This window comes from Raphanus sativus, chromosome 2, assembly GCF_000801105.2.
Source record: "Raphanus sativus cultivar WK10039 chromosome 2, ASM80110v3, whole genome shotgun sequence".
In the NCBI taxonomy this organism is placed as follows: domain Eukaryota; kingdom Viridiplantae; phylum Streptophyta; class Magnoliopsida; order Brassicales; family Brassicaceae; genus Raphanus; species Raphanus sativus.
Window position 1 is genome coordinate 36,523,765 of NC_079512.1, and position 25,235 is coordinate 36,548,999.

The 25,235-nt window shown below is 36.7% G+C and overlaps 2 protein-coding genes and 1 long non-coding RNA gene across 8 annotated transcripts; 1 reads left to right on the forward strand and 2 right to left on the reverse strand.

The window, feature by feature from the left end:
• The first annotated feature begins 832 nt into the window (after positions 1–832).
• LOC108837192 (pentatricopeptide repeat-containing protein At4g31850, chloroplastic) lies at positions 833–4,612 on the forward strand. Its single transcript, XM_018610259.2, has one exon. The coding sequence runs from the start codon at positions 1,087–1,089 to the stop codon at positions 4,453–4,455; it is 3,369 nt and encodes a 1,122-aa protein (XP_018465761.1). The 5' UTR covers positions 833–1,086; the 3' UTR covers positions 4,456–4,612.
• Positions 4,613–7,348: 2,736 nt separating this feature from the next.
• On the reverse strand, positions 7,349–9,849 carry LOC130508185 (uncharacterized). Its single transcript, XR_008942759.1, has 2 exons — positions 9,326–9,849; positions 7,349–7,636 (listed from the first exon to the last, which is right to left on the reverse strand). It is a non-coding gene; the product is annotated as an uncharacterized LOC130508185 (long non-coding RNA).
• Positions 9,850–20,462: 10,613 nt separating this feature from the next.
• LOC130494485 (sister chromatid cohesion protein PDS5 homolog C-like) lies at positions 20,463–25,235 on the reverse strand. 6 transcript variants are annotated; one of them, XM_057003502.1, is made up of 14 exons: positions 24,930–25,235; positions 24,511–24,714; positions 24,233–24,414; positions 23,816–23,942; positions 23,549–23,740; positions 23,345–23,383; positions 22,319–23,251; positions 22,117–22,230; positions 21,792–21,865; positions 21,604–21,655; positions 21,359–21,439; positions 21,241–21,275; positions 21,102–21,161; positions 20,463–21,011 (listed from the first exon to the last, which is right to left on the reverse strand). In XM_057003502.1, exons 1-14 carry the CDS (start codon positions 25,029–25,031, stop codon positions 20,735–20,737), a joined length of 2,472 nt encoding a protein of 823 aa, XP_056859482.1. In that variant the 5' UTR covers positions 25,032–25,235; the 3' UTR covers positions 20,463–20,734. The 6 variants fall into 6 exon arrangements, with proteins under 6 accessions (XP_056859482.1, XP_056859480.1, XP_056859479.1 ...); XM_057003500.1 differs by having other exon boundaries at positions 22,319–23,260; XM_057003499.1 differs by having other exon boundaries at positions 22,319–23,263.

The following is a 25,235-nucleotide window of genomic DNA, read 5'->3' on the forward strand; positions in this document are numbered from 1 at the left end:
TATTACCATCTTTGTTTCCAAACCAAATTAATTTTTTAAAAAAGACTACAATCCATGTTTCCAAACACACCAAATTTTTTTAATACTCTTATCCAAGTATCCAAACACACCGAAATTGTACTTCAGCTTTAATAAGATAGATGATTTAGCTGTCAGTATTCACAAGATTAAATTAAACTATTTATAATTGGACTTGTTTGTTTGTGGACATTTTAGTGGATCTATAAACAGTTAAAACAACAAAGTATAACAATGATTAAGGTGTTTGAATTCGTTTATACTCAAAAAGAAGAAATATTAAGAATGTTGATTAACACTTGCTAAGAAATCAAACGCATGTAAAAGTTTTTTTTTTTTTTTTTTTTTTTTTTTTAACTCAACAACCACTTTATATTAACCAAGATTGGGACTACATGATTTCACCACAAGGATTCAACCACTCTTACAGACAAAGAATTCTAGTATCACTTAGCATCACTAGATTGGATCCTAAGCTACCCGAACTCAGCCTTTGCTGTAATTTTAACCCATGGGAGCAAACTCTCTCTAAGACCCAGAAAGAGCTGTCCCTTAACCACACCTACATTGACCATAATAAAACGAAAGCAATGAAACTGAGATGCTTAAGCTGTAATTTTAACCCATGGGGAGAAACGCATGTAAAAGTTAAAGCAAACCCAAAGAAAGTAACAGGCTTCAAGGTAACTAAAAGGCCTATATCTTTTATTGGGCATAAAGAAAATAACAGGCTAATAATAATATATGAGCCACTATTGGGCCTCAAGATATTTTTGGAGGGAGGAATAAAACGGCAAGGGTGCGAGCGAGCCACTGGGATTTTATCCTTTCGACAAGTTTTGTTTTTTTTTTAGTTCGCAAAATCTCCGTTTCACCGGAATCAGCAGCTCCGTAGACTACGGACCGTAGTGTTGTCGTCTGGTGAAAGGAGACGTATCCGAAAAAATCTCCATGACTATTATTCATTCTGTGTTTGTCATCGTGTTTTGTTAGTCTAGTCACAGCTTGGTCCACTTCGAAATGTGATATTGCTCTTTGCTTGGCTTAGTATTGAAAAACAAAAAAAAGATGGCAGCTTTACTCTGCTCCACGAGTCTGTGCGGCGACATAACGGTCAGTGACACTTTCCTCTTTAGTAACATCAAAGAGAAATCTCCTCGAAAACGCACTAGTTTGGTCAATGTCGGATTAAAGTTCCACACTTTAAAGCTCGGGTCTGTCTTTCACCACCGCAAGAAACAGAGGAAATGTAGCGTAATAGTCTCCACGAAAGGCTCTGACTTTTCTGTTTCTACGATAAACAACAACAAGAAGAGGACATTGAAATCTTCAGGTGAGAAAGAAGAAGAAGTCGCCAAGGTCTTAAAGTCGCTTCCCGATACCGACTCCGCCTTTTCGTATTTCAAAGAGGTAGCCGAGAGTTCGAGACTAGCTCACACCACCGAGACTTGCAACCACATGCTCGAAGCTCTGAGGGTCGACGGGAGGAGGAGAATCGAGGAGATGGGTTACGTGTTCGATTTGATGCAGAAGAGAATCATCAAGAGGGATGCAACTACTTTCTTGACTGTGTTCAAGTCTCTCTCTGTGAAAGGAGGGTTGAGGCAAGCGCCTTACGCGCTAAGGAAGATGAGAGAGTCTGGTCTTTTCTTGTTGAATGCGTATTCGTACAATGGGTTGATTCATCTTCTGGTCAAGGCCAGGTTCTGCACAGAGGCGATGGAGGTTTATAGAAGCATGGTCTCTGATGGTTTTAGGCCTAGCTTGCAGACTTACTCTACGCTTATGGTAGGGTTAGGGAAGAGAAGAGAGATTGATGGTGTGTTGGGTTTGCTTGAAGAGATGGAGACGTTGGGGTTAAAGCCTAACGTCTACACGTTTACTATATGTATCCGTGTGCTTGGTAGAGCGGGGAGGATTGATGAAGCGTATGATATACTGAAGAGGATGGATGATGAAGGATGTGGACCTGATGTGGTTACCTACACTGTTCTTATTGATGCTCTTTGCACCTCTGGGAAGCTGGATTGTGCTAAGGAGGTTTTCGCAAAGATGAAGACAGGGAGACACAAACCTGATCGTGTGACTTATATCACTTTGCTTGATAGGTTTAGTGATAACAGAGATTTGGACTCAGTGAGGCAGTTTTGGAGTGAGATGGAGAAGGATGGTCATGTACCTGACGTTGTGACCTTCACCATTCTAGTGGACGCTCTGTGCAAAGCTGGGAGCTTCGGTGAAGCGTTTGATACGTTGGATGTGATGAGGGAGCAAGGCGTCTCGCCGAACTTGCATACGTACAACACGTTGATCTGTGGTCTACTGAGAGTTCACAGGTTAGACGATGCGCTTGAGCTTTTTGGTAGTATGGAGTCTTTTGGTGGTGTTAAGCCTACTGCCTATACGTACATTGTCTTCATCGATTACTACGGAAAGACTGGAGATTCCGTCAGTGCTCTCGAGACTTTTGAGAAGATGAAGAGCAGAGGAATAGCTCCGAACATCGTAGCGTGTAACGCGTCTCTCTACAGTTTAGCTAAAGCAGGAAGAGACCAAGAAGCAAAGCAGATCTTCTACGGATTGAAAAACATCGGGCTTGCACCTGACTCGGTGACCTATAACATGATGATGAAGTGCTATAGCAAAGTTGGGGAGATAGACGAAGCCATCAAGCTGCTTTCCGAGATGATTGAGAACGGTTGCGAGCCTGATGTGATCGTTGTTAACTCTCTGATCAACACGCTTTACAAAGCGGATAGAGTAGACGAAGCGTGGGAGATGTTTACGAGAATGAAGAAGGAGATGAAGCTCAAGCCAACGGTTGTGACTTACAACACGTTGCTCTCAGGTTTAGGCAAAAACGGAAAAATTCAAGAAGCGATAGAACTGTTCGAGGGGATGGAGGAAAAAGGCTGTCCACCTAATACGGTGACGTTCAACACTCTCTTGGACTGTCTTTGCAAAAACGACGAGGTGATGCTGGCCTTGAAGATGTTCTTCAAGATGAGTTGTGTCCCTGACGTTTGTACTTACAATACTATCATCAATGGTTTGATAAAGAACGGTCTAGTCAAAGAGGCAATGTGTTTCTTCCACCAGATGAAGAAACTGGTGCCTCCTGATTTTGTCACCCTCTGCACTCTTCTTCCAGGTGTTGTCAAGGCTGGTTTGATCGAAGATGCTTACAAAATCATCACCAGCTTTCTCCGCAGCTGTGCAGACCACCCGGTTAATCTCTTCTGGGAGGACTTGATGGGATCCGTCTTGGCTGAAGGTGGAATAGAGAAGGCCGTTTTGTTTTCTGAGAGATTGGTTGTTGATGGAGTTTGTAGAGATGGTGAATCGATCCTGGTGCCGATGATCAGATACTCTTTAAAACATGGTGATAATCCCTTAGGTGCTAGAACGTTATTTGAGAGATTCACAAAAGATCTTGGTGTTCAACCAAAGGTTCCGGTTTATAATCTGCTCATCGGTGGGCTTCTTGAAGCTGATATGATCGAAGCAGCAGAGGAACTGTTCCTGGAGATAAAGAGCACTTGCATCCCTGATGTTGCTACCTACAACTTCTTGCTTGATGCTTATGGAAAGTCAGGAAAATTAGACGAACTCTTTGAGATGTACAAAGAGATGTCTTCCCATGAGTGCAATAAACCAAACACTATCACTCACAACATTGTCATGTCCGGGCTGGTGAAAGCTGGGAGTGTAGACGAGGCTCTTGATTTATACTATGACCTTATCAGCGATGGAGACTTCTCTCCATCTGCTTGCACGTACGGTCCACTCATCGATGGCCTCTCCAAGTCGGGAAGATTGTATGAAGCGAAACAACTCTTTGAAGGAATGTTGGAGTACGGATGCAAACCAAACTGTGCTATCTACAACATTCTCATCAACGGGTTCGGCAAAGCTGGTGAAGCTGATGCAGCTTGCAGCTTGTTCAGAAGGATGGTTAGAGAAGGAGTGAGGCCGGATCTCAAGACTTACTCGGTTCTGGTTGATTGTCTTTGTATGGTAGGTAGAGTGGACGAAGCCTTGTGTTACTTCGAGGAGCTGATGGAATCTGGAGTAGACCCTGATGTGGTGTGTTACAATCTCATAATCAACGGGCTAGGGAAGTCTCGGAGGCTTGAAGAAGCTCTTGAGCTTTACGATGAGATGAAGAAGAGGAGAGGTGTGGCTCCTGATCTGTACACTTACAACTCTTTGATTCTGAATCTTGGTATCGCGGGGATGGTGGAAGAAGCTGGGAAGGTTTATAAGGAGATACAGAGAGTGGGACTTGAGCCGAACGTTTTTACGTTTAACGCTCTGATACGTGGATACAGTTTGTGTGGAAAACCTGAGAGGGCTTACGCTGTGTACCAGACGATGGTGACTGGAGGTTTTAGTCCCAACACAGGGACATACGAACAGCTCCCGAATAGAGCTTGACAATTTTACACTAAGTGTAAGCATCTGCACAGAACAGTTTTTTTGTCATGTAAAGTGTATAAAACAACATAACGTTGTGTAAATGGCATGTTGTTTTTGTTTGTGTGTTTACATGATATGATGATACGGTTACCTTCTTTGATTATTAGACCACACTTCTTCATCTAAGAATTAAAATAGCTCCAAGAGAATGTGTGTATATGGAGAATCTATCAACCCTAGAGTAGATTATGATTGATATTTGGTACTAACAACGTTTTGGTCTTGGGATGTTACAAAAGGACACCAAGAAGTTGCTTGCGGCATAAATAAACTATATAGAGATTGATAGTGTCTCAATAACCGGGAGGTGGTACATAAATTTCCCGGTTTATTGTTGGTATAACCAGAATTTCAAATGTATACTGTACACACTTCGGAGACATACGATTACTATGAATATGTTATACACGCAATGACACAAAGAACATCATATCATATAATGATTGGAAGATTAACGTTGGTGTGTTACAAAAAAAAAAAAGAAGACTAATGTTGGCGTCGAGAAGAAGTCTTTACGTGACTGTGGCAGAAACCTATGGCGGAGATAAACCGGTGGCGCCACCTGCGAGAATCTTCTAGATACTCGAGGCGGATGATCGCGACTCCGTTCTTCGGGGAGACCGATGAAGTCTGAGTATCTGGAGGGGGTGTAATACGAGAGGAAGCTGTCTCTGATTTGGTTAAAGGTTATCGTGTTGTTCTAACATGATCTCATCGTATTGCTCTAACATGATCTCATCGTGTTATAGGTTATGTTCCTTAACAACAACTCCTCCGCATCTACCATCATGCGGTCATATTCTCGGCTACTGCTAGTGCTAGGTCTTGTGGTGTAGATCGGATAGCTGCAACGACTCTCATGATCTCATCGTGTTGCTCTAGCTGGACAAGCCTCTCGCTCGACTCTTCCTCCCTATGTTTTCTACACAAACTTATCGAAGGTTTAAAGACGCTATATCTAAACTATTAAAACTGAAGTACACTTAGCTATATCCCCTTAAAGTTGCTCAAATATTACAAAAGACTGCCACTGCATTTAAAACAAATAATTAATCTAAATTACTATTATTATCTAACCGCAAATCTGGATGATTTACTTACCAAACTTTTTTTTTTCTGATATTACTTACCAAAAACTTAAAACGTACGTTTAATATCCTGTGCATTGTAGTTTTATATCTTATATATTATACACATGACATTAAGAAAACACCTGTCAAATGTTAGTGAGTCACCGCATTTGTATTTTTAATTTTAATAATAGCATTTACATTACAGAATATTTTATATATACAATGTAATACTTGCACAAATAGATTAACATTTGGGTTTATATATAGATTCAAAATTGTCATCAATAACGATCCATTTAATCATTTATAAAACACAGTAATTACCAATGGTTTAGAAATTTATAATGATTTTATAAATTAAAAAACAATCAAAACAATCAATAGCCATTATTAAAAAATGTTTTATATATATAAGAAAAATACAACAAAAAGATTAATTTCATATACTAACTTAAATTATAGTTTTTATATTTGACATTAAACTTGAAGAATATAATATATATGATTATTTATAAGATTATACATATAAAATACTATTAATTATATGATTATTTATATGATGGACCAATACAATTAATTATATGATAACATATATAGGATACATAATAGTGACTAGGGCTGGGCGTTCAGGTATCTATTCCATTCGTTTCAAATCTGTTTGAGTTTCGGATTTCCGGGGTCAAAGATTTCAACCCCGTTCATATATTTCTAAACTTCAGTTCGAATTATTACTAGGGCTGGGCGTTCAGATATCCATTCGGGTTCGTTTCAGATTTGTTTGGGTTTTGGATTTCTGAGATCAAAAATATCAGTCCCATTCATATATTTTTAAATTTCAGTTTGAATTACATTCGGATCTTTGCGGATTCAGTTCGGGTTCAGATAACCCATTTTTTTTTTTTAAATTCACTATATATTTTGAATTTCTTAAAATCTATAAATAAAATAATTTATTGTATATAAATTTGAATAACATATGCCAGAATACCTAAACTTAACATATAAATTGGTTTAGTTTAAATTTTGGATCAAAAATCAAAAATTATTTTAAATATTTTTGCTGTTTTGAGTGTACTTCCACTATGTTAGATATTTATATTTGACTATTTTTATATATTTTCAAGTATGTAAACCAACCTAAAAGTATCATATATATTCTGGATATTTTTTATATACATTAAAACTAAAAATAATTAATATATATATATATATATATAAGTATATAAATCTTTTTCGGATACAGAACAAATATCCAAAATACTTTGGTTCGAATTGGTTATGGTTTTGGTTGTCTAAATATTAAAATTTTGATAGTTTAGATATTTAATCAATTTTGGTTAGGGTTTGGTATTACTTTTTTGGATCGTGATTGGTTCGATTCTTCAGATTTGAATTTTTTTATCCAGCTTTGATATTGACATGAAAAATAAATAGCAATATATTTCTGAAATATACACCCGGGTGTGCGGCTCAAAATCTAGTACAACATTAAGACAAACAAAATATTTTTAAGATGATGGCTAATTAATCAGAAGAAACTTTCTTTGGTTAAGTTTTCAAGCTAACGGCAATTAGATATGTAATTTACTTTACATGTTTTGATTTCTTTGTTTCATTATTTATTCTCCACTTCGTTGATGAATATTGACATTTTATTGCTTCAAGAAGAATATAATCTTTTAAATTCAATTTTTTTTCTTCACAAGAAATGACTTTTAATTGGTTTATCAATAAGAGCTAATACTAGGAAATAGCATTGAACTTGGAAAATTCCAGGATTCAGGTTTCATCTCCAACGACATGTAACCAATAAAATTATCATTTGTATTGCGATAGTGGATGTGCACAACAACAATTCTATCCAGACCCTACTCACCTTATAATAATGAGTAAAAACATTGTTTGATATGCCGACTCTAAACTACAACAATCATATAGTACATATGTGAAACCTGCGGCAATCAATTGATAAATTTGACACAAAAACCCTCATTCCATCCCAAAAGATTACAAATTAATAGGTTGCCGTGAACACTGCGTTCAGCTCTGGTATAGACAATCCAAACCTTAAACATGATGAACAGAAATACATCAGAAGGTCGATCGATAGCACAGTCTCGTAAGTCGTAGCATAGCATAGCCCTCTCTTATCAAAAACACATGATTTATTCCTACAATCTGGAAACTAAACAAAGTAGCTTGTTCACACAAGAGCATTGTTAGTGGCTCTTTTGATTAATCTGTCTTCCTAGTTCATGCAGAAGTGCACCTCATATGAATGCAAACAAAAGTTTTGGTGAAAACTTGCAACATTAATGCAAGCGAAAACGTAAATACTATATTGTGACAATTTCCATAAAACTGAACCTTATATTATATCGATCCTTATAATAAATTAATAATAAATAAGATACATTTAACAAGCACATCAATCTTCGCTTGACGAGGTTCAAACCTATTTGTTGCCAATAACAGGAGGTGCATACCTAAGTTTGTGGGATATATGTGACTTGATTGATTTCAAAACGAAGGAAAACATGGGAACAAAGGAGAAACAATTTTACCAAAAAAAAAGGAGAAAACAAGACAGAAAGACAAAATGCATGACAAGAGACACCTAGCAATACAAGAGAGACGATGAATTGTGAACGTTTACATTTTCAAGGACTGCACGACAAGAAACACAATGATTTACTTTGTAGACTATTTTATAACCTTATCACTCACAAACAAATTCCAAGATAAAATTGTACTATCTCTGTCCTAGATATGAAACTATAACTAACATGGAAACAGGGAACACACATTTTAATCTGAAGGAAAATAAAAATTCGATTCATCTGACAGAAAATCACATTATAATCTTCTTCAATATATTTAGTAATGGAAACGCCTACATGAAAGATTCAATATATTTAGTTTTTCGCCACTATATTGAATTGTCCTTCAAAATTTAGTAATGTAAACGCATACATGAAACATTCATAAAGCAATTGAAGTACTGTATATTTCTTAACCACTATATTGACTTTGATTCTTCTCAGCAGATGCATCTTCAAACCTTATCTAGACCCAATAGTTACTCGAAGAATTAAAAAAAAACACAGATTAACGTCTATATGGCCGTATCTAGGATTAAATGCAAAAAAAAAAAGTTCCTAGATCAAGAACCAAATCCACAAAAATATTCTCGCAAAATTCACAACGTGATCACATGGAATCAGTTATGTATAAATTCGATACCATCCACATCACACAGTAAACTATATAACATAATAATTTAACTTAGATACATGATTATATAAGCTAGAGAAAAATAATCAACTGAATCCTCAACAGTACTCTTGCAAGATCCATGATTAAAAATAGATGTGATGATCATGTGAAGCAAAGGATAACTCTACACATATTTATGAATCAAAAGGAGTCAAATCACGGGTTATAAAAGCTAATGAGAAACCGAAAAAAGAAGGAAAAGTTAACCATATAATAATATAGCTTGAATCGAGAAAATTAAGGATTCAAAAGAGTCAGGACCAGCCTAAGGGAAACTAGGTTAACGTTAATGGTCCCATATTAATCTCGCTTAACCAAGCCTTAAACACATGGATTAAAGCATTTTCAAGACCAATGATCTCATAAAATATAAATTTCAACAAAAGAGAAATAGAAAACAAAACCACATGCAATTAGGAACCAAATCTAGCAATGTAAGAGCAAGCTAGTATATAAATATCCAATCGTATTTAATTTACCTAGGAGAGATGAAGAACATGAGAGAGAAAGTGAGAAAGAGATGGGAACACAATTAAAGAAGAAAACGTGAACGGACCAAAAAGAATCGGTGCCGGAACCTGACAGATAGAGCAGTGAGCACGCAAGAGAAGCAAATGCATCGAACATGCAAAGTGCCTTTGTGTGCTCACTCTCTTCTGTCAGTTTCTTTGCGTTTCTCTTAAAATTGACCCAAAAACTCACTCAATGGCCTTACCGACACAAGTTGTGTAAGACAGAGATGGATATTTAAAAGAGGAGACGTGTGGAGACTGTAGAGTTAGATCTGAGAGGGCTTAGGGTAAGCAAGAAAGCCAGAGAGGATATTTATAATCGAAAGAAAAGAGGAAAGTTTTATTCATTTTTAGATACCCACAAATCTAGGGTTTTGACAAAATCGAGAGGGGGAGAAAATAAATTACCCAAAAAGAAAGAACAAATGGAAGAAAGATTAGATTAAGAGGAAAGTAGAAGGGAGGAAGAATCTCTGTTAAAGAAGGAAACGAGAAACCTTATCTCTACATGTCGCTCACTCTTGCTCTATCAAGAGTCTTATCTCTGTTTTTGTTTTTTGTCTCTTTCTTCTCTCTCCCTCCTACATGCAATGGGACAGAGGTCTGGAGAGAGAGACATTTGCGTGGTATGGGATTGGATTGAACAGTAACATTGCAGTTGATAGTGGTCAAATATCACAACCTATAAACGGCAACGACAAACCTAATAAAGATCTTGAATGGTGCGAATGAATTTTGGTAAAATGGAGATAACATTACTTTTTGGGAATTCGCGTTTAACTTTGTTTTTAATTTCTTAACGACAGCCAATGAACAGCCAAAACAGGCGAAAAATAAGCAACTCAACACAACAACAGAAACAAACAAAAATATCAGAGGTTGATGTGATATATCAATTGCGGAGGTTAATTACGTCTAATTATCTGAACTATAGAAATGCATCATATATAGCTTAATGTACCACAGGCCTGTTAATATTTACGCAAGAATGTAACTTAACTATCCAAAATAGAGCGATTTTGCACCATATATATATATATATTTTTCATAGACTTTGTTTAATATTTTAACAAAGGTAAAAAATGTTATAAGGTTAAGTTCATATGTTGACAAAAAAGAAGGTTAAGTTCATATTTTTCTCATCACCTTCATCATTGATCTCATGATCGAGAATAAGAAAATACACCAATTAAATTACTAAAACAGATTAATCTTAAATTTACCAATTGTACGTTAAGTTATTTCGCTCGAGGCGTGTTATGTCTCAGTTGAACAATTGTACTCAAATATAAAGAACTTATTAAAAAATGTATAGTGAACTTATTCTGCTCGAGACGTGTTAATATATAAGGCGTCAGTTAAACAATTCAATTATTTCGCTCGTTTAATTCTCTTCTTAGATACGAATATTTTTTTGCTGGTGATAAATGCTGAGAGTTGAGAATAAATGCAAAAATGGAATTATACGCGAATTTTATTGAAAACAATACTATATTTATAAGCCACCCATAAAGCAAAGTCCAAAGATGGATCAACAAAACATATACTCCCAAGAAAACGATAAGAAATCCCTTATGGTAGTTTTGCAGACCACGAGTGCGGACTGTCACGGGTACAAATCTCCAGGGTCCTGCAATTTTTTTGTAACGAGGGTGTGTGTTATTACGTAATAATTTATTATTCGTGTTTTCTCATTTTGGTACCTACTACCAGGATAGCAGATATATTATGGCCGTAAAAGGAAATATGTCAAAAGTAAAGTAGAAGTAAAAAAAAATAGAAGTCGAAGAACTTGTACAGCCAATTAATTCCACATTTTTATTCAAGACAAAAGAATAAACAATTACTCAAATCGCGTCATGTAAGTTTTTTAATTTCCTGGAGAAGTTTCTAAGTGCAACATGAAACGTATTTAGCAAAATACATATATCTTTATTAGAAATATGATGAAACAGTTTTTTTTGCCGCCAAAAAAAGATCTTATAAAACTGACAATAAAATAACCAGTATATTGAAGTTCCGGTTTAACCCCAAATTTTGAATTGTCTTTAGTTTATTACTTTTTAAAATACATTTCTTTTCAAAAAGGTAAATTCAAAGAAACCAACTCTTTGTGATACCGTATATTTGATAGCATTTTATATAAGTGTAATTTCATTATTTTTGTTAAAGATATATATATATACTTGAAAAAGATGAAACAATTTTAGTTTCTTGAAATATATATGACTTGCAAATAGCTCCCGATGACAGAATATAATTTTAAAACACGTGGAGGGTGAAAAACATGAAAAGGGTAACTCTGCGTTTGACCTAGCCATATGTTCAAAGACTGTCTAATTTCATCACCTCCCGATGACAGAACATAACTCCGACTCTTTCACGAGTAGGAAATATGTGGTAAGATATTGTTGTCTGGATAGCACTGACTTTGTCTCCACACATTATAAAAAAATGTAAAAACGAAAGTAAGATACCCTTATTTATTTTCAAAAAGCTAAAACATGTGCATAATTAAGAAAAATTATATGAATATATATTAACATTTTAAATATATATGAGAAATTTAGAAGTTAATAAATAAATTATATAAAATGTAAAAACAGTTTATAAATAAATTATTATTAAATTATAAATAATAAACTCACATAAATTAAAATGCCGTAGTAAAAAATAAAAACGTCAAACTGGTTTGTAAATAACATCTTAACAATAATTTTTAAAATGTAAAATAAATATTGGTATTCTCGTACCACATGTTACTTAAGGGAAGCATTGAATCTAAAATTTGAAGTGATTTGAATTTTTTGAGTTTCTAGATGATTGCATGATGAAAATCTAAGTATCTGGTGTGATTTTTGCTAAACAAATATAAAATCTCATCTAAAATTACGAGATTTGAATTTAAATTTTTATAACTAAGAAACCCTTTCGAGCACTCTAAAAACACTTAAAACATTGTAAAATCTTCAATTTAAATATTGTTCAATAACAGTAAATTTTAGAATGTTTTATGAAATGACAAGTCCAGTAACACTAAATTTTAAAATATTTTTTAGAATCAATATTTGAACAATAATAAATTTGTCATATTAATATAAATCACCTCGAACCATTAATTTAATTGAATACATCCCCTAAGATTAGTTTATACAAATTAGGTATGAATATAATACATGTTTAATAAAGTGAACTCGTTTTTCCTATCGGCATGAAACGTTGGTAGTGAGGGAATATGGGATCATGGACCACATGTTGTCCCATTCACCAATGACCTTCCATCTGTTACATCACATATCATTTATCTAATGTCTAGATCTTGTTCTAAGTAATACTACTTGTGTTTTTCTTTTTATTTTACTGATAAAACCAATAATCTATTTAACTTACAATTTTTATATGCACAACCCACCGAAGACCTCAGATCTTTTTTTTTTTTGTTAATCATGTTAAAACCTCAGATCTAGTGGCCTTATATCCTTTCTTGCAAGGCTGTTGATAGACAATTAAAGTCTAAAACCCATGATCACTGTGTGACTATATAATAGAAAAACACATGTAAATGGAATATCCCTTAGATATGGGAAGCAAACATTGAGGTTAGGAATCTTTAAGCATCTATGTAATATCTCGATTTCCTCATGTACATATATATGTAAAAATGTTTAAAAATTTGATTTATCATCAACATGCACTTATATTATTTTTCACACATCTATTTAAAAATTTCAGTTATTTATATTTTTGGGCTATAATACGTAATGAAATGATGGGTGCATAATCTAACGAAAAATAATTCGCAACGAGACCAAACACAAGGAAATGTGATATAGTGATTGTAAGATTAGTAAACATAACTTTCGAACTTTAAAAAACATTAACACATTATCTGTTGCACGGGACGGGATCCACGAACCGAACGAACGGGACATATCATGGTGCGCAATCGAAGTGTTCCGCTTATGAGTGGGGTGAATTCTAACATTCCGATTTCTGGTATATGTAAAAAAAACTTAAAAACTGATTTGATTACTATATCATCATAATACACATATCTTTTCTATCACACATCCATTTATAATTTCAGAATTAATCGTGTTTGGATTAGAATAGTTATCGTAATTTACGATACCGTGCAAGTAAAACCAAAACACGACAAAATGTGATTGTAACATGATTTTCGAGGTTTAGAAAAAAATAACGCACCATCTGCTGTATGGAGATGAGATCCAGAGACCGAATGAACGGATGTCGAAGGCCCACACTGGTGGTCGCGACGTTACAATCTCGTAGACCATTAACATGCGTGAAATAGTTTGTTTCAAGTCTTTCCTCGACTTAAAAACAAATCCTCGAACAAAATAAATTCGGGAAATTTATCTCAAGGCATCTACAATTCAAAGCCACAAACACTAGTTATTTGGGATACTAAAGAAAAAATGTTGCAAATCAATTTTTGTAAAGAAGCGTCAAGGAATTATTCACATTTAGTTTGAGAAGATGACCACTTTTACATTGGTGAACATATAGTTTTGTATATTGTACTACTCTAGGGTAGATGGATACTAATATACAAGGGAACATAACAGTTTTGTAAAACACTAATATAAAACTGAAATTTGAATTGAAAATTAAAGTCCAGTTTAAGGGTGTTCAGTTCATTGCTGTGTTGAGATTCGGTTCGGATTTGCGTTCTTTGATATATGGTTTTAGATTCGCAAGCCTAAAACTGAGTTCGAGTTGAACCAAAAAAATATATGTGTCATACGATTTTTTACAAAGTAAAGTGCCATACGAAGATTTATTGGCTAATGAAAAAAAATCATAAATCATGATTATGAATAACAAAAACAAGTAACACAACCTAAATAAATGATAATTGTTGTAAAACTTGTATTTCTTCTTATTATTGATGTGCCAATAGGCATCTATATATATACATGTTACAAGGAATAGATAAATGGAAAGATCCTATTTCCAATAGGAAATAGGAAATACATGGAAATAGTATTATCCTAATACAAAACATAAATATGGTAAAGTCTAAGTCTTCCTTTCTTCCTCATGCGTCTGGTCCGGTTCGGTATTGTATGTCCGGTACGTCCGCCCGGTACTGTCCGGTACGGTTCGGTTATGTCCGTCCATCCAATGGTTTATAACACTCCCCCTTGGACGCCATAACCGTTTCAGAGTTCATAGTGTGCTTCATGTTGCCTCATTAAAACCTTACCAGGAAAACCCAATGGGACAAAACCTTGGTGAAGGAAAAAGAGTACAACACACACTACTCCCCCTGATGAATGCATCACTGAAGATGTCCGTGTAAGGACTTGTAAATATTGATTCAGTGAGCTTGGAGTGTCTGTGTTTCTTTCTCTTAGAATTTCGCAGAAGAACACTTGGACGTACTGTGCCTTATGTCGTCCAACTTATAATATGGTCGACCATTATGGTCCTTGACCAAAAACGTATGTCTCTTAGACTACTAACCACTTTACTTGGTCGGATCTCATCCATAAGTGTTTATGGATCGTCCTATAGTATGACCTGGTCGTTTATGGACAGTGAGATATTTCTCTTAAGTACTATCGAAAATGTACTGAACTGGTCGATCCATATTGTGTCATAGACCTTGTCTATACACGTCCATAATTTTCTCATGAGTGTCTTAGATCATGACTTGATCAGTGATCATTACTACAATGAGTTTTACATACTCATTAGACTTTGGTTCTATAACCAAGTACACTCATCGGACCTTATTCTTGGCAATCAATCTTTCTTGCCATATGTACTATCCATACTGATAGTTGATACCTCAAAAGTCATACCACGTTTTGGGTTAACAAAATTAGTCATCTCTCATGGATGATTCGGCTGGAAAGAAGCCGGACATAGTCTTTGATTTGGTATGGTCTTTGGCGTGAACCATAATGGTTCTCTTCGCTTTTTGCTGTGACCATCTTATATCTTACTTAGGGCGTGTTGATCTCATACACATACCCACGACTATGATCTCTGCTATGAGTTATTGCAGTCCTTATATACATAGTCTTAAGAATCAATCTTGTTTATACACACACACAACCTTTGATGGATGTCTAAGATGTTGTTGGTGTGTTGCTATCAAGCCTTTGCCGTAGACCATTGGGTCATAGACCACGACCAATCACATGGTGATTGGTACTTCTCTCATACGGCTATATCTGTATATGCAGTCCCATGTCCTTAGTTTGTATGGACCTTTGCTAGGCGTGCCTATGGACTGCTACATGATAGCTGATCTTTTGAGATCTAGAAATAAACTGTATCAACCTCTCTTTAGGCTGGTTCCAAACACAAGGGATTTTGTACTTCTTATAAGTATGTATGGACTGAATTGGATTGTTCTTAGACAGATCATTTACTTATACAGCTGCTTAATGATTCAGTCCATGAACAGCTTAGGAACAATGCTGTTCATTGAGAATTTCTTTTCTCATCTTTGTGGTACCTTTATAATATTTGATCCAGTGATCCATATGCTTGCTTACTACGTTTTTATCTCTTACTTATGACCAGACCTTTGTCAATTTCAAATCTGAGTAGTAGCATCCACCACATAGGAGTATATCTCCTTATAAACTGTTTTTCGGTCTCTGTGAGTAACCTTGTGTAATCAGCTATGTTCAAATGCTGTAAATAGCCACATGCACGTCTTAGACCACGTGACCATGTCCTTATCTCACGGTTTACTTTCCTCACATGACCCATTCACTGGTTTTATCACTTGATGGCGTTTTATGGCCAATACGTCCATCTTTCTTTACTTTAAACCCCACGTCCATTTTATTCTTTGTGAGTACTCTCGTGGGTTTATGATCCTCGCATTATATCTTATACTCAAGTGCTACTTTCTTTTATGAGTTCTCTTATATGTAAATACATCAGTGGTGTTAACACTCTTATATATGGTTCCATTGTGTTCCAGACATGTCCAAATCGATTTGAGATTTCATTATCTAGGACCTTTATTTCCTTGCAGTTTGGCGTCCCAAACTACATGGTCTGGTACCTTAGATGGTTAGCTGGCCAGCCTTATCTCCATGTCCGGACTGGTTCCCTTTTGAACTCGGATTTATATCATTATGTGCACCTTTTCATTTCTTTCTATCCGAGGTTCCTTTATCTTATGGAACACTTTGGTCTATCTTGTATAGACTCTGTAGCAACTTGATTGTGTCTCTTAGGACATCAAATTTCGTGGTGCATAAGCTGGTATGACATTTAGTCATTCTTTTCTTTCCTTTCGGGTCAATGTGTCTGGCATCTAGTTCTGCTAGCTTTTGCATTATTTGATCACATTCTTTGGACGTCTTAGATTATATTTCTAGTCCGAGGATCTTGCCAAGACAATGATGGTTAATACCATTCTCTTACTCTTTATCCAGCTTATAGCTTTCTCACTTTTGATGTTGGACAGTCGGATTACTCATGCAATCCGTGAACCTGGCCATTTAATCTTATCACCCATATTTGGCTCAAGGTTTCATATAAATTCGTGGGAGAAAGTCATACTCCTATCCAACATATATTCCCAATTCTTATCTCAGTTTCTATCTTAGAAAGCACATATGAATGTGGTGGTTAAATCTCTTTAAGATTTCATATGTCTGGTCGTGACCCGTATTCAATCTGAGATGGGAATATCTATGCTCACTTATATGGCCTGATGCATATTGTCTTTACACATGTATATCAGTGTGTTCCCAAGCATTAGGTCGTGGCCTTTGTATTATAGGAAATCGGCCAAATGATTGTTCTCGACCCGGTCGGTTTCATCGTCCGTGGTACGGTCGTATGAACTTTGTTGACCGCGTCCACGTCCTGTTCATCCATCCCGGTCTCGACCGGATGGTTTATCATGATGGACGTGGCTTGTCTTTGTATTAATTTACCATGGTCATAGACCATGTCCCACGGATCATGTTCATGTTTTTATACTATGGTCATGTACCACACGGGTGTGTATTCTCCCCCTCATGAACATGCTATAAACCATTATGCCATTTCATGATACTTGGGACAGTTAAGCCTCATGAGCTTCCCTTGTGTACATGTTTCACAACGTGAGATTCTATGGGATAACTCTTTTGTGCCTTTCAATTATTTGCATCAAGTTTGGATCGATCCGGATGGCTAGTTCGGTCATGCCATTAAGTGTAATTTCGTATGGTTAACCAACTGGTTACCATGGCTCTTTTGCCTCTCATCATACTGATCTTAGCATAGTATTAATCAGTAGAGTATATAGGTATAGTCTTGACCACTTTCTTATAAGGCCTTAGGCGATTTTTCTTTCATAATCTGTAGGAACCTTTTGTTCTCTTTTGCCCATTGTTTCTATATGGAAACCATTTATTGTTAGTACTCAATGGGCCACGAAATTGGGTGTATATAATGCCCTTCAGGCAATGCCTTGGCTGTGGTCTAACTATCTTTCTAGAACAAGATTTATTGGGAGAATTTTATTTTTATTTTTCGTGGATATTTTTATGCTTTGTAATTCTAAGATAAATAAAAATCATTCAATAAAGGTTTTCATAAAAACACCAAATAATATAACATAATAAGATTTAAAGTAAAACAAACAAACAAAGCAAAATTTCAGGATGTCAAATGGCCTTTTAGCCTATGGTCAAGCCGGCCACTCCAACTGTCACTTTGGATGTGGCTTCCGCGGATTTATTATCTCTTTCATCACAATCTGCTTCATAACCACTCATCTCATTCTTTATTTGATTCATCCACTCTCTTTGTAATAAGTATGAAAACAGATCATTGTATGTGGTGAAACATTTTTTTCTATGATGTAAAAATAGATCTCTTGGATCTGCTGTAGAGAATGTCTTTTCAAGTAATTCCTCATCTGTTAACTTTTCACCACATAATATCAGGTTATGAGCTATTTCGGACAGGGTATAATTATATTCTTCCACGGACCCATAGTCCCGGAATCTGAGGCTCATCCACTCATGCCTTATCTTTGGTAATAACACCTTAGTGTATCTGGACATTAATTATGTCCAGAGGCATCGGGGGCTCTCTATATCTCGGTACTGATTTCTCAGTTCCTCAATGAGATGATGGCTCATTACTGTTAATGCCATTTCGTTCTTGGTTTCATGATCATCCTTGATGATACATTTCCCAAGACCCTCTGTCCATAGTATATATGAGATATTCATTGCCCATCCTAGATAATTTTCTCCAGAAATTTCTAGGGTATCATAATCCAAGGTTGACATCTGAATCATATCAATCAATCAATTCTTAGAATTCATGCATTCAAATAATCAATCAAACATGAAAATACTTTTAGAAATTTTATCACTCAATATATCAATGGTTCACACCAACCAAAACAAAAATTTCTAACAAGTATTAATCAATCAACATGAAATATCCCTTTAAGCAATCAATGATCAATGGTGAGCATTCTAGCAATATTCCTATTTCAAATTCAGTATGGAATATGCAATTTAACATAAGCTGAAAACTTTTCATAAAAGGAAATTTTTTTATAAAAGGAAACTTTCTATTTTTTTTTTCAGAAAATGAAACTTTCTATTTTTTTCAGAAAAGAAAACTTTCTATTTTTTCAGAAAATGAAATTTTCCATTTTAGCAGAAAGGAAATTTCAACAAATCAATCAATCAAGCAATCAAGAAAATAATTCAGATTTCAGTTTATAGAATTTATAGTTTATGAAATCGACCAAGATGGGTTTAAGGGGTGATCGATTTCTATTGGCTCCGATTGATCATTCAGATCATAAGGTTTTCGAGATCCAAGAACACTTAGTGTTTTGGTTTTAATTGATTTAATCAATCTCTTATTGAATAAGGAATATTTGTGCTTATAACAACCTAATGACCGTTTGATCTAGCAACTTAACGGGAGAACTAAACCAAATCTTAATTCCTCAAATTTATTTAGGGATTCAATTGTCCTAGGTTTTTAGGTTCATCAAATTTTAATGTTCAATCCTTTAACAAACCACCAAATTTGTTTTGATATGGTTCCAAAGGGTGTTTCAGATTTTATTTACCTTTAGATTGGAGAGAATCTGAAACCGGACCACCTAGAGAGAGGAGAGAAAACCGTGAACGGCTTGAACGTCTATCGCGAGCAAGGAACGGGCTGATCGGATCGTCCAGAACCTCTACCGGCTGTTGGATGAACTGTCGGATCGTCTGGTGGCTTATCGGGTGCTGATCAATTCGTCGGATGGTCAGTATGTGTGCTGGTCGGATGAGAATGGAAAGACAGCTAGGGTTTCCTTTAGTAAAAAGAAAATTGTCAACGCGGATTGAAACGGAGGTGGAGAACGCGTCTGAAGTCGGATTGAGACGTGGTTTGCGGCGCTGGATTCTTCTCGTCGAGAGATTCAATTTTATATATGGAACGTCGGCTAACTCCTTATGGTTTGATAGATACGTCGATTTGAAGTTGCGTCCGAATTAGGGTTTTGAATCAAGTTGACGGCGCTTCTTGTAATAGCTCGTGAGAACGCGTCCGGTATCGGATTGCGATGAGGTCGACGGCGTTGGATTCGTCTCGTCGAGATCTTGAATTTGATAGGTGGCTCGTCGTCTGGATCCGTCGGGTTGAGGAGATACGGTGTTTTGAAGTTTCGTCTGATTTCTAGGGTTTATGGTGGTTGCTGGGAAAAAGGGTTTCGAAATTCACTCAGAGTTTTCTCAGAGCTCTCGTGCTGATAACGTGTTGTAAAACTTGTATTTCTTCTTATTATTGATGTGCCAATAGGCATCTATATATATACATGTTACAAGGAATAGATAAATGGAAAGATCTTATTTCCAATAGGAAATAGGAAATACATGGAAATAGTATTATCCTAATACAAAACATAAATATGGTAAAGTCTAAGTCTTCCTTTCTTCCTCATACGTCTGGTCCGGTTCGGTATTGTATGTCCGGTACGTCCGCCCGGTACTGTCCGGTACGGTTCGGTTATTTCCGTCCATCCAATGGTTTATAACAATAATCGAGTTTCGGAAGATTTATTGTTGACAATCCAAAATGAAGAGATGACAGGAAGTATGTAACTTGAAAAAGAATAATGAAAATAACCAAAGCCATCTTATGTATCCACACATTAACGCTACTACATAAGCTGAAATCAAAGCCTAAGTGAAAAGCCACTCATTACTACGCTTCTTGTCTTAAATAAAAACAATTCTACACTTCTAGTGCCCAAACGACGTCAAGTCCCACCAATCTACGGCCACGGCAACCACCAATACCACTACGACCGCCGTTGCGCTTAGCTTTCCACTGTAAATTACATAAAGCCCTATCTTGAAGCCAGACTCATCGCTTCCTCTTCTTACCGGACTTGGACTGACTTGCCTGCGACTTGCCTGAACCGACTGATTTCCCTTTTGTTGCTGGTTCTGGTGCCTTGGGCGTCTCTTCCGACTCTGACTCCACATCGCTCTCCTTGCTCTTAGAAGCAGGTGTTGATTTTGCTTTGCCTTTAGCCGCCTTTGAATCCTTTGGTTTGCTCTCTGTTTTGTCATCCTGGGACTTCTTGCCGGACTTGGAAGCAGGAGTAGCTTTAGACTTGCTGGAACCAGCTCCCCCACCCCTGAATCAGAAGCAATATTTGCTTATCAGCAAAAATAAAATTAAGAGATTTCCACGCTTACTTTAACTATTTGCTTTCAGTTTCGTTTACTTTTTCCCTGATGATCCCATCTTTGTTTGCTTGCCTGTCTTAGCTTTCTTACTCTGGGGCCTGCATGGAGATTTACCAAGCTTGGTCATCACACGAATAGCAAATTCATCTCGTAACAACGTATCATCATCACACTTACTCTGTGGAGGCTTCTTCCTCAGCAGCTTCTTCACCCTGCTGACAGAAAATGTAAGTTACAGCAAAAAGGGAGAATGAAAAATAGAAGTCAGAGATGAATGAAAGTTAATGTGCCCCACCTCTGTTTCTGATTCATCCAGAAAATGCCACTTCTGTTTCTTAAGATTCAAGATTTCTTGATCTCCATCATCATAGATGACCTGAAAACGAAGGTAGCAACAACGTACAACAAATAAAACATACCATAAAATGCATTGAATCTAGTATTTAAAAACATGTAAAATCAATAGGCTAATGGGTCACCACAATCAAAAGAGACGGAACAAACAATAGTTATTGAGTTGACTAATAAAACTGGGCTTACCAGATGTCTCTTCTTAGCAGAATCATATGAATCGACCACACCTTTATAATACCTGCGGCAAAAATCCAATGTTCAATTACAAGTAACCACAACTACCCAAGGTGCTAGTTCAGTATCAGCTATCTAAAGGAAAAGACAAACAAACTATAACTGATTTTTATTCTAAAGAAAGAGTACAAAATTCTTACGCTTTATCGATAGGCCACCAGACTCTGACCCTCGACCCAACTATATTTCCGTCAGGGTTTTGGAGATCAGATGCCTGCCAAGGACAAGGAATTGATTCAGTATGAAGAAGTCTAACAAAAAGAAGCAAAAAATAAAATCTCGCACACAGCACATGAAACCAATACGAATAAAAGACTAAATAAGAGATACATAAGCTCCAACATGAAGATATTAAGCTGTAATCGTGCACAGTTACTACTGCAAATGGCAATTGGCAGAACATGATTTTTCACACATTCCTTTATGTGAGCAACAATCATAATAGGCAAGATTACGAAAACTTACTTTCTCTTTGCCTAGACTTCGTTTTCTCTTTGAGCTTGTATTAGGACTTTCTTCTATCGGTTCCTTCACTTCTTTCTTTGACTTTGAGGCTGACTTTCCAGAGGAAACAGCTGGCTGAAACACAATTAAACAATTTCGATAATAGTAAGCGGACAGGGAGAAGGCAGATCGATCGAATCATACAGGTCAGGGAAAAACTTACTTTTTCACTATCACCTGAAGAAGTATCATCCATGGCTTTTCCACGTCCTGGTTTTTTCTTTTCCACTTTTGGCTTCGAGGATTCTTGTACATTATCACTCTCAACTGCCTTCTTCTCTGACTGCTTAGCAGCTTTTGTCTCAGAGGCGCTTTTCTTTGAAGGAGAAACAGTAGACTTGGCCTTACTTGAAGAAGCAACCTTTTTTCCAGACTTTTTTGTCATTTTAGCTTTAGAAGTCTTTGTTTCTTCGGAAGCTTCTTCGGTAGCACTAACAGCTGATGGCTTGGCCTCCTTCGTCGAGCTCTCGTTTTTCTTCTGGTTTGCAGTCGTCTTAGGCTGGATTTCCTCAACAAGATCTTCAGCCTTAGATGGAGAACTGACATTGGCAGTTTCATCAGCTGATGTCTTTGCCTCCTTCGTCGAGCCCTCCTTTTTCTTCTGGTTTGCAGTCGTCTCAGGCTGGATTTCCTCATCAGCCTTAGATGGAGAACTGACATTGGTAGTTTCATCAGCAGATGTCTTCGATGGCACAACCTGCACACTTGTTTCCTTATCGTTTTCAGAAGCGGCAGCGTTAACAGATGAATCATCAGTAGGCAAACTTTGCACATCCTTGCTGTCCAAGAGTGCTTCAGGTTCAGTCTCCTCCTTTATATCTGAACTTTTTGATGAATCCACCTGTTTGACAGAACTGGGTTCTTCTTCCTGAGTTTGACATTCAACAGCTGCATTCTTTTCAGATGTATTATCCAAGCCAGTGTTGCTATCAAGTTGTTCAGGCTCATCTTTAGCACTCGTATCATCTAGCTTCTTTGTAGACTCAGTATCGACAGAAGAATCATTTTGTTGCGCAATGCCATTGCTGACTCCTGACTTACTTGATTCATCCTTAGGTGGATCAGTTCGCTCGGGTGTAGAAATTACTTCTGCCTCCTGTTTATCCTGCTGATTAAAATAAAAGCCAATGAACAATCTACTTGAGCAGTTTTATTTCTCAATGCTGATTTAAGGGAGAAAGAAACATACCTCTACTTCTGCTTCCTTTGTTGAAGGACCTTGACTATCCTGCGGCGTACAAAATTGGGAGAATGTTATAAGAGCATACAATGTAACTAGGAGACCAAAAAATGAGTTAAAGTTCCACAGAAAAAAACAGGTGAGATATACAACAGGCTGGGTAGAGAAACAGATGAGAAGGCTTACTTCTTTCTCATTATCAACAAGTTGGACTTCTTTCTCATTCTCAACAAGTTGGTCCTGCTGCAAAGCAGTGAATGTCCCTTCACATATCGAAGCAACTATCTTACTATACTTATCTAAAGAGACACCCGAAGATTTCACAGCCTCAGTCAGATAATTTTTGAGCTTGCTAGCACATTTACTGAGAACTTGTTCTGCTAACGTCCGTGATACTTGGGGAACCTGAGGAAAAGTTGAAAGAGTTACAGAAGAGCATCGATTACTGAAACATAACTACCAAGACCATCAATGTATCACCTCATCATCCTTTCTAACATAATGTAGAATTGGTGAAAGCATCTTTGAAGGTATCTCCTCGCTTTCTTCTAAAACAAGTGTCATAATGTTCTCCATAGAAGAAAATAAGTTCCCTTTATGATGGTCCCTAAAATTAATCATCAGAAAACATGATATCGAGTGAGAAGCTTTGAGATGCACGGGGGAAAGTTAAAACAACGTTTCTGTAAAGAAAAAGTAATCAGTCAGATAATAGATGATCTGATGTGCCGAGTGGTAACAACAGCATCTAAGAATCAATGTGGCATAAAAGGAACAACAGTTTAGGATTAATAAGCAATGCACAGAAATCCATGTATGTGGTATACTTCCTGGACCTTAAACTGTCGCTAAGTTCAACTATAACAAATATCGGAATGAATTTAAGATTAGTTGTACCTTACGGCCTTCAAGAAATTCTGGAACATCTCAATAAGAAGTGAATCACACTCGAGATCCAACATCACAACGCATGACCTGACCTTGGCCACAGTTTCGAGGATCGAGGTCCTTTTGGAATAGGAGCGACTAGAGTCGTCGTCTAGATTTTCAAACGACGATACGATTAACTTAAACACATCCTGCGCATCATGAAACAGAAGAAAAAGAGTCACCTTTATGCCCCCATTCATTCCCTCTTTAAGAAAAAAAACTACCAAACAACAAACAAACATTACCTTCATCTGATCATCATCGTAAGGAGCATCGGGAGCAGTTATTCTAGTAATCTCACTGATGCAAGCAGCCACTGAAACTTTCACATCGGTATCGGAATGCTTGACGAGTTTACCGTCGACTAGTGCTGTCATCAAGGGAGAGAGTGCGTTCTGCATTGAAGCGGGAGGTGACTGCTCAACATCTACTAAGCAGGTGAAGATTTTCTGCTTAATCGATACACATAAAAGAAGGATTATCAATCGATCCAAAACAGAGAGATCTAAAACAGCAATGCAGTAGATTCGCAGAGCCTAATGAAGAAATCAAACAAGAGTTTAAGACGCGTATCGAGAAATCTTAAACACTAAAGACATGCACACAGTTAGCATCGGAGTAAGCCGAAGAAGAGATGTAAGGGAATGGTGAAGGGAGGTCTCACGTCAAGGAGAGAAAGAAGCTCATCGAGTGAAGAAGGTGGATCGATAAGCTTCTCCCCTGCTTCCAGAATCTGATTCTCGATCTCCTTTTCAGAATCCGACATCACTCTCCCTCTCCTCGTTGTGCCTATCTAACAATCAGATCTCTACAAACCCTAAGAGGCGTAGCCGGATTAAGCTATGAAACTACGAGAAAATCACGCTAGGGTTTTCTCCTCTCCTCTCTTTTCTTTTTTTCTGTTTTTTTTTTCTTCTCAGTTTACCGGAAACCAAAATTAAAATTAAAGAATCGGGAGAACCCTCAAGCG

What these genes read in the sequence shown, in the direction of transcription:
- LOC130494485 (XM_057003496.1), bottom strand. Translation starts at nt 25,031, where the DNA reads ATGTCGGATTCTGAAAAGGAGATCGAGAATCAGATTCTGGAAGCAGGG. An exon ending in GAAGTCTAGGCAAAGAGAAA is followed by an intron (nt 21,866 to 22,116) that starts GTAAGTTTTCGT and finishes TGTCCTTGGCAG; the next exon opens with GCATCTGATCTCCAAAACCC. An exon ending in TGGATGAATCAGAAACAGAG is followed by an intron (nt 21,276 to 21,358) that starts GTGGGGCACATT and finishes TTCTGTCAGCAG; the next exon opens with GGTGAAGAAGCTGCTGAGGA.
- LOC108837192 (XM_018610259.2), top strand. Translation starts at nt 1,087, where the DNA reads ATGGCAGCTTTACTCTGCTCCACGAGTCTGTGCGGCGACATAACGGTC.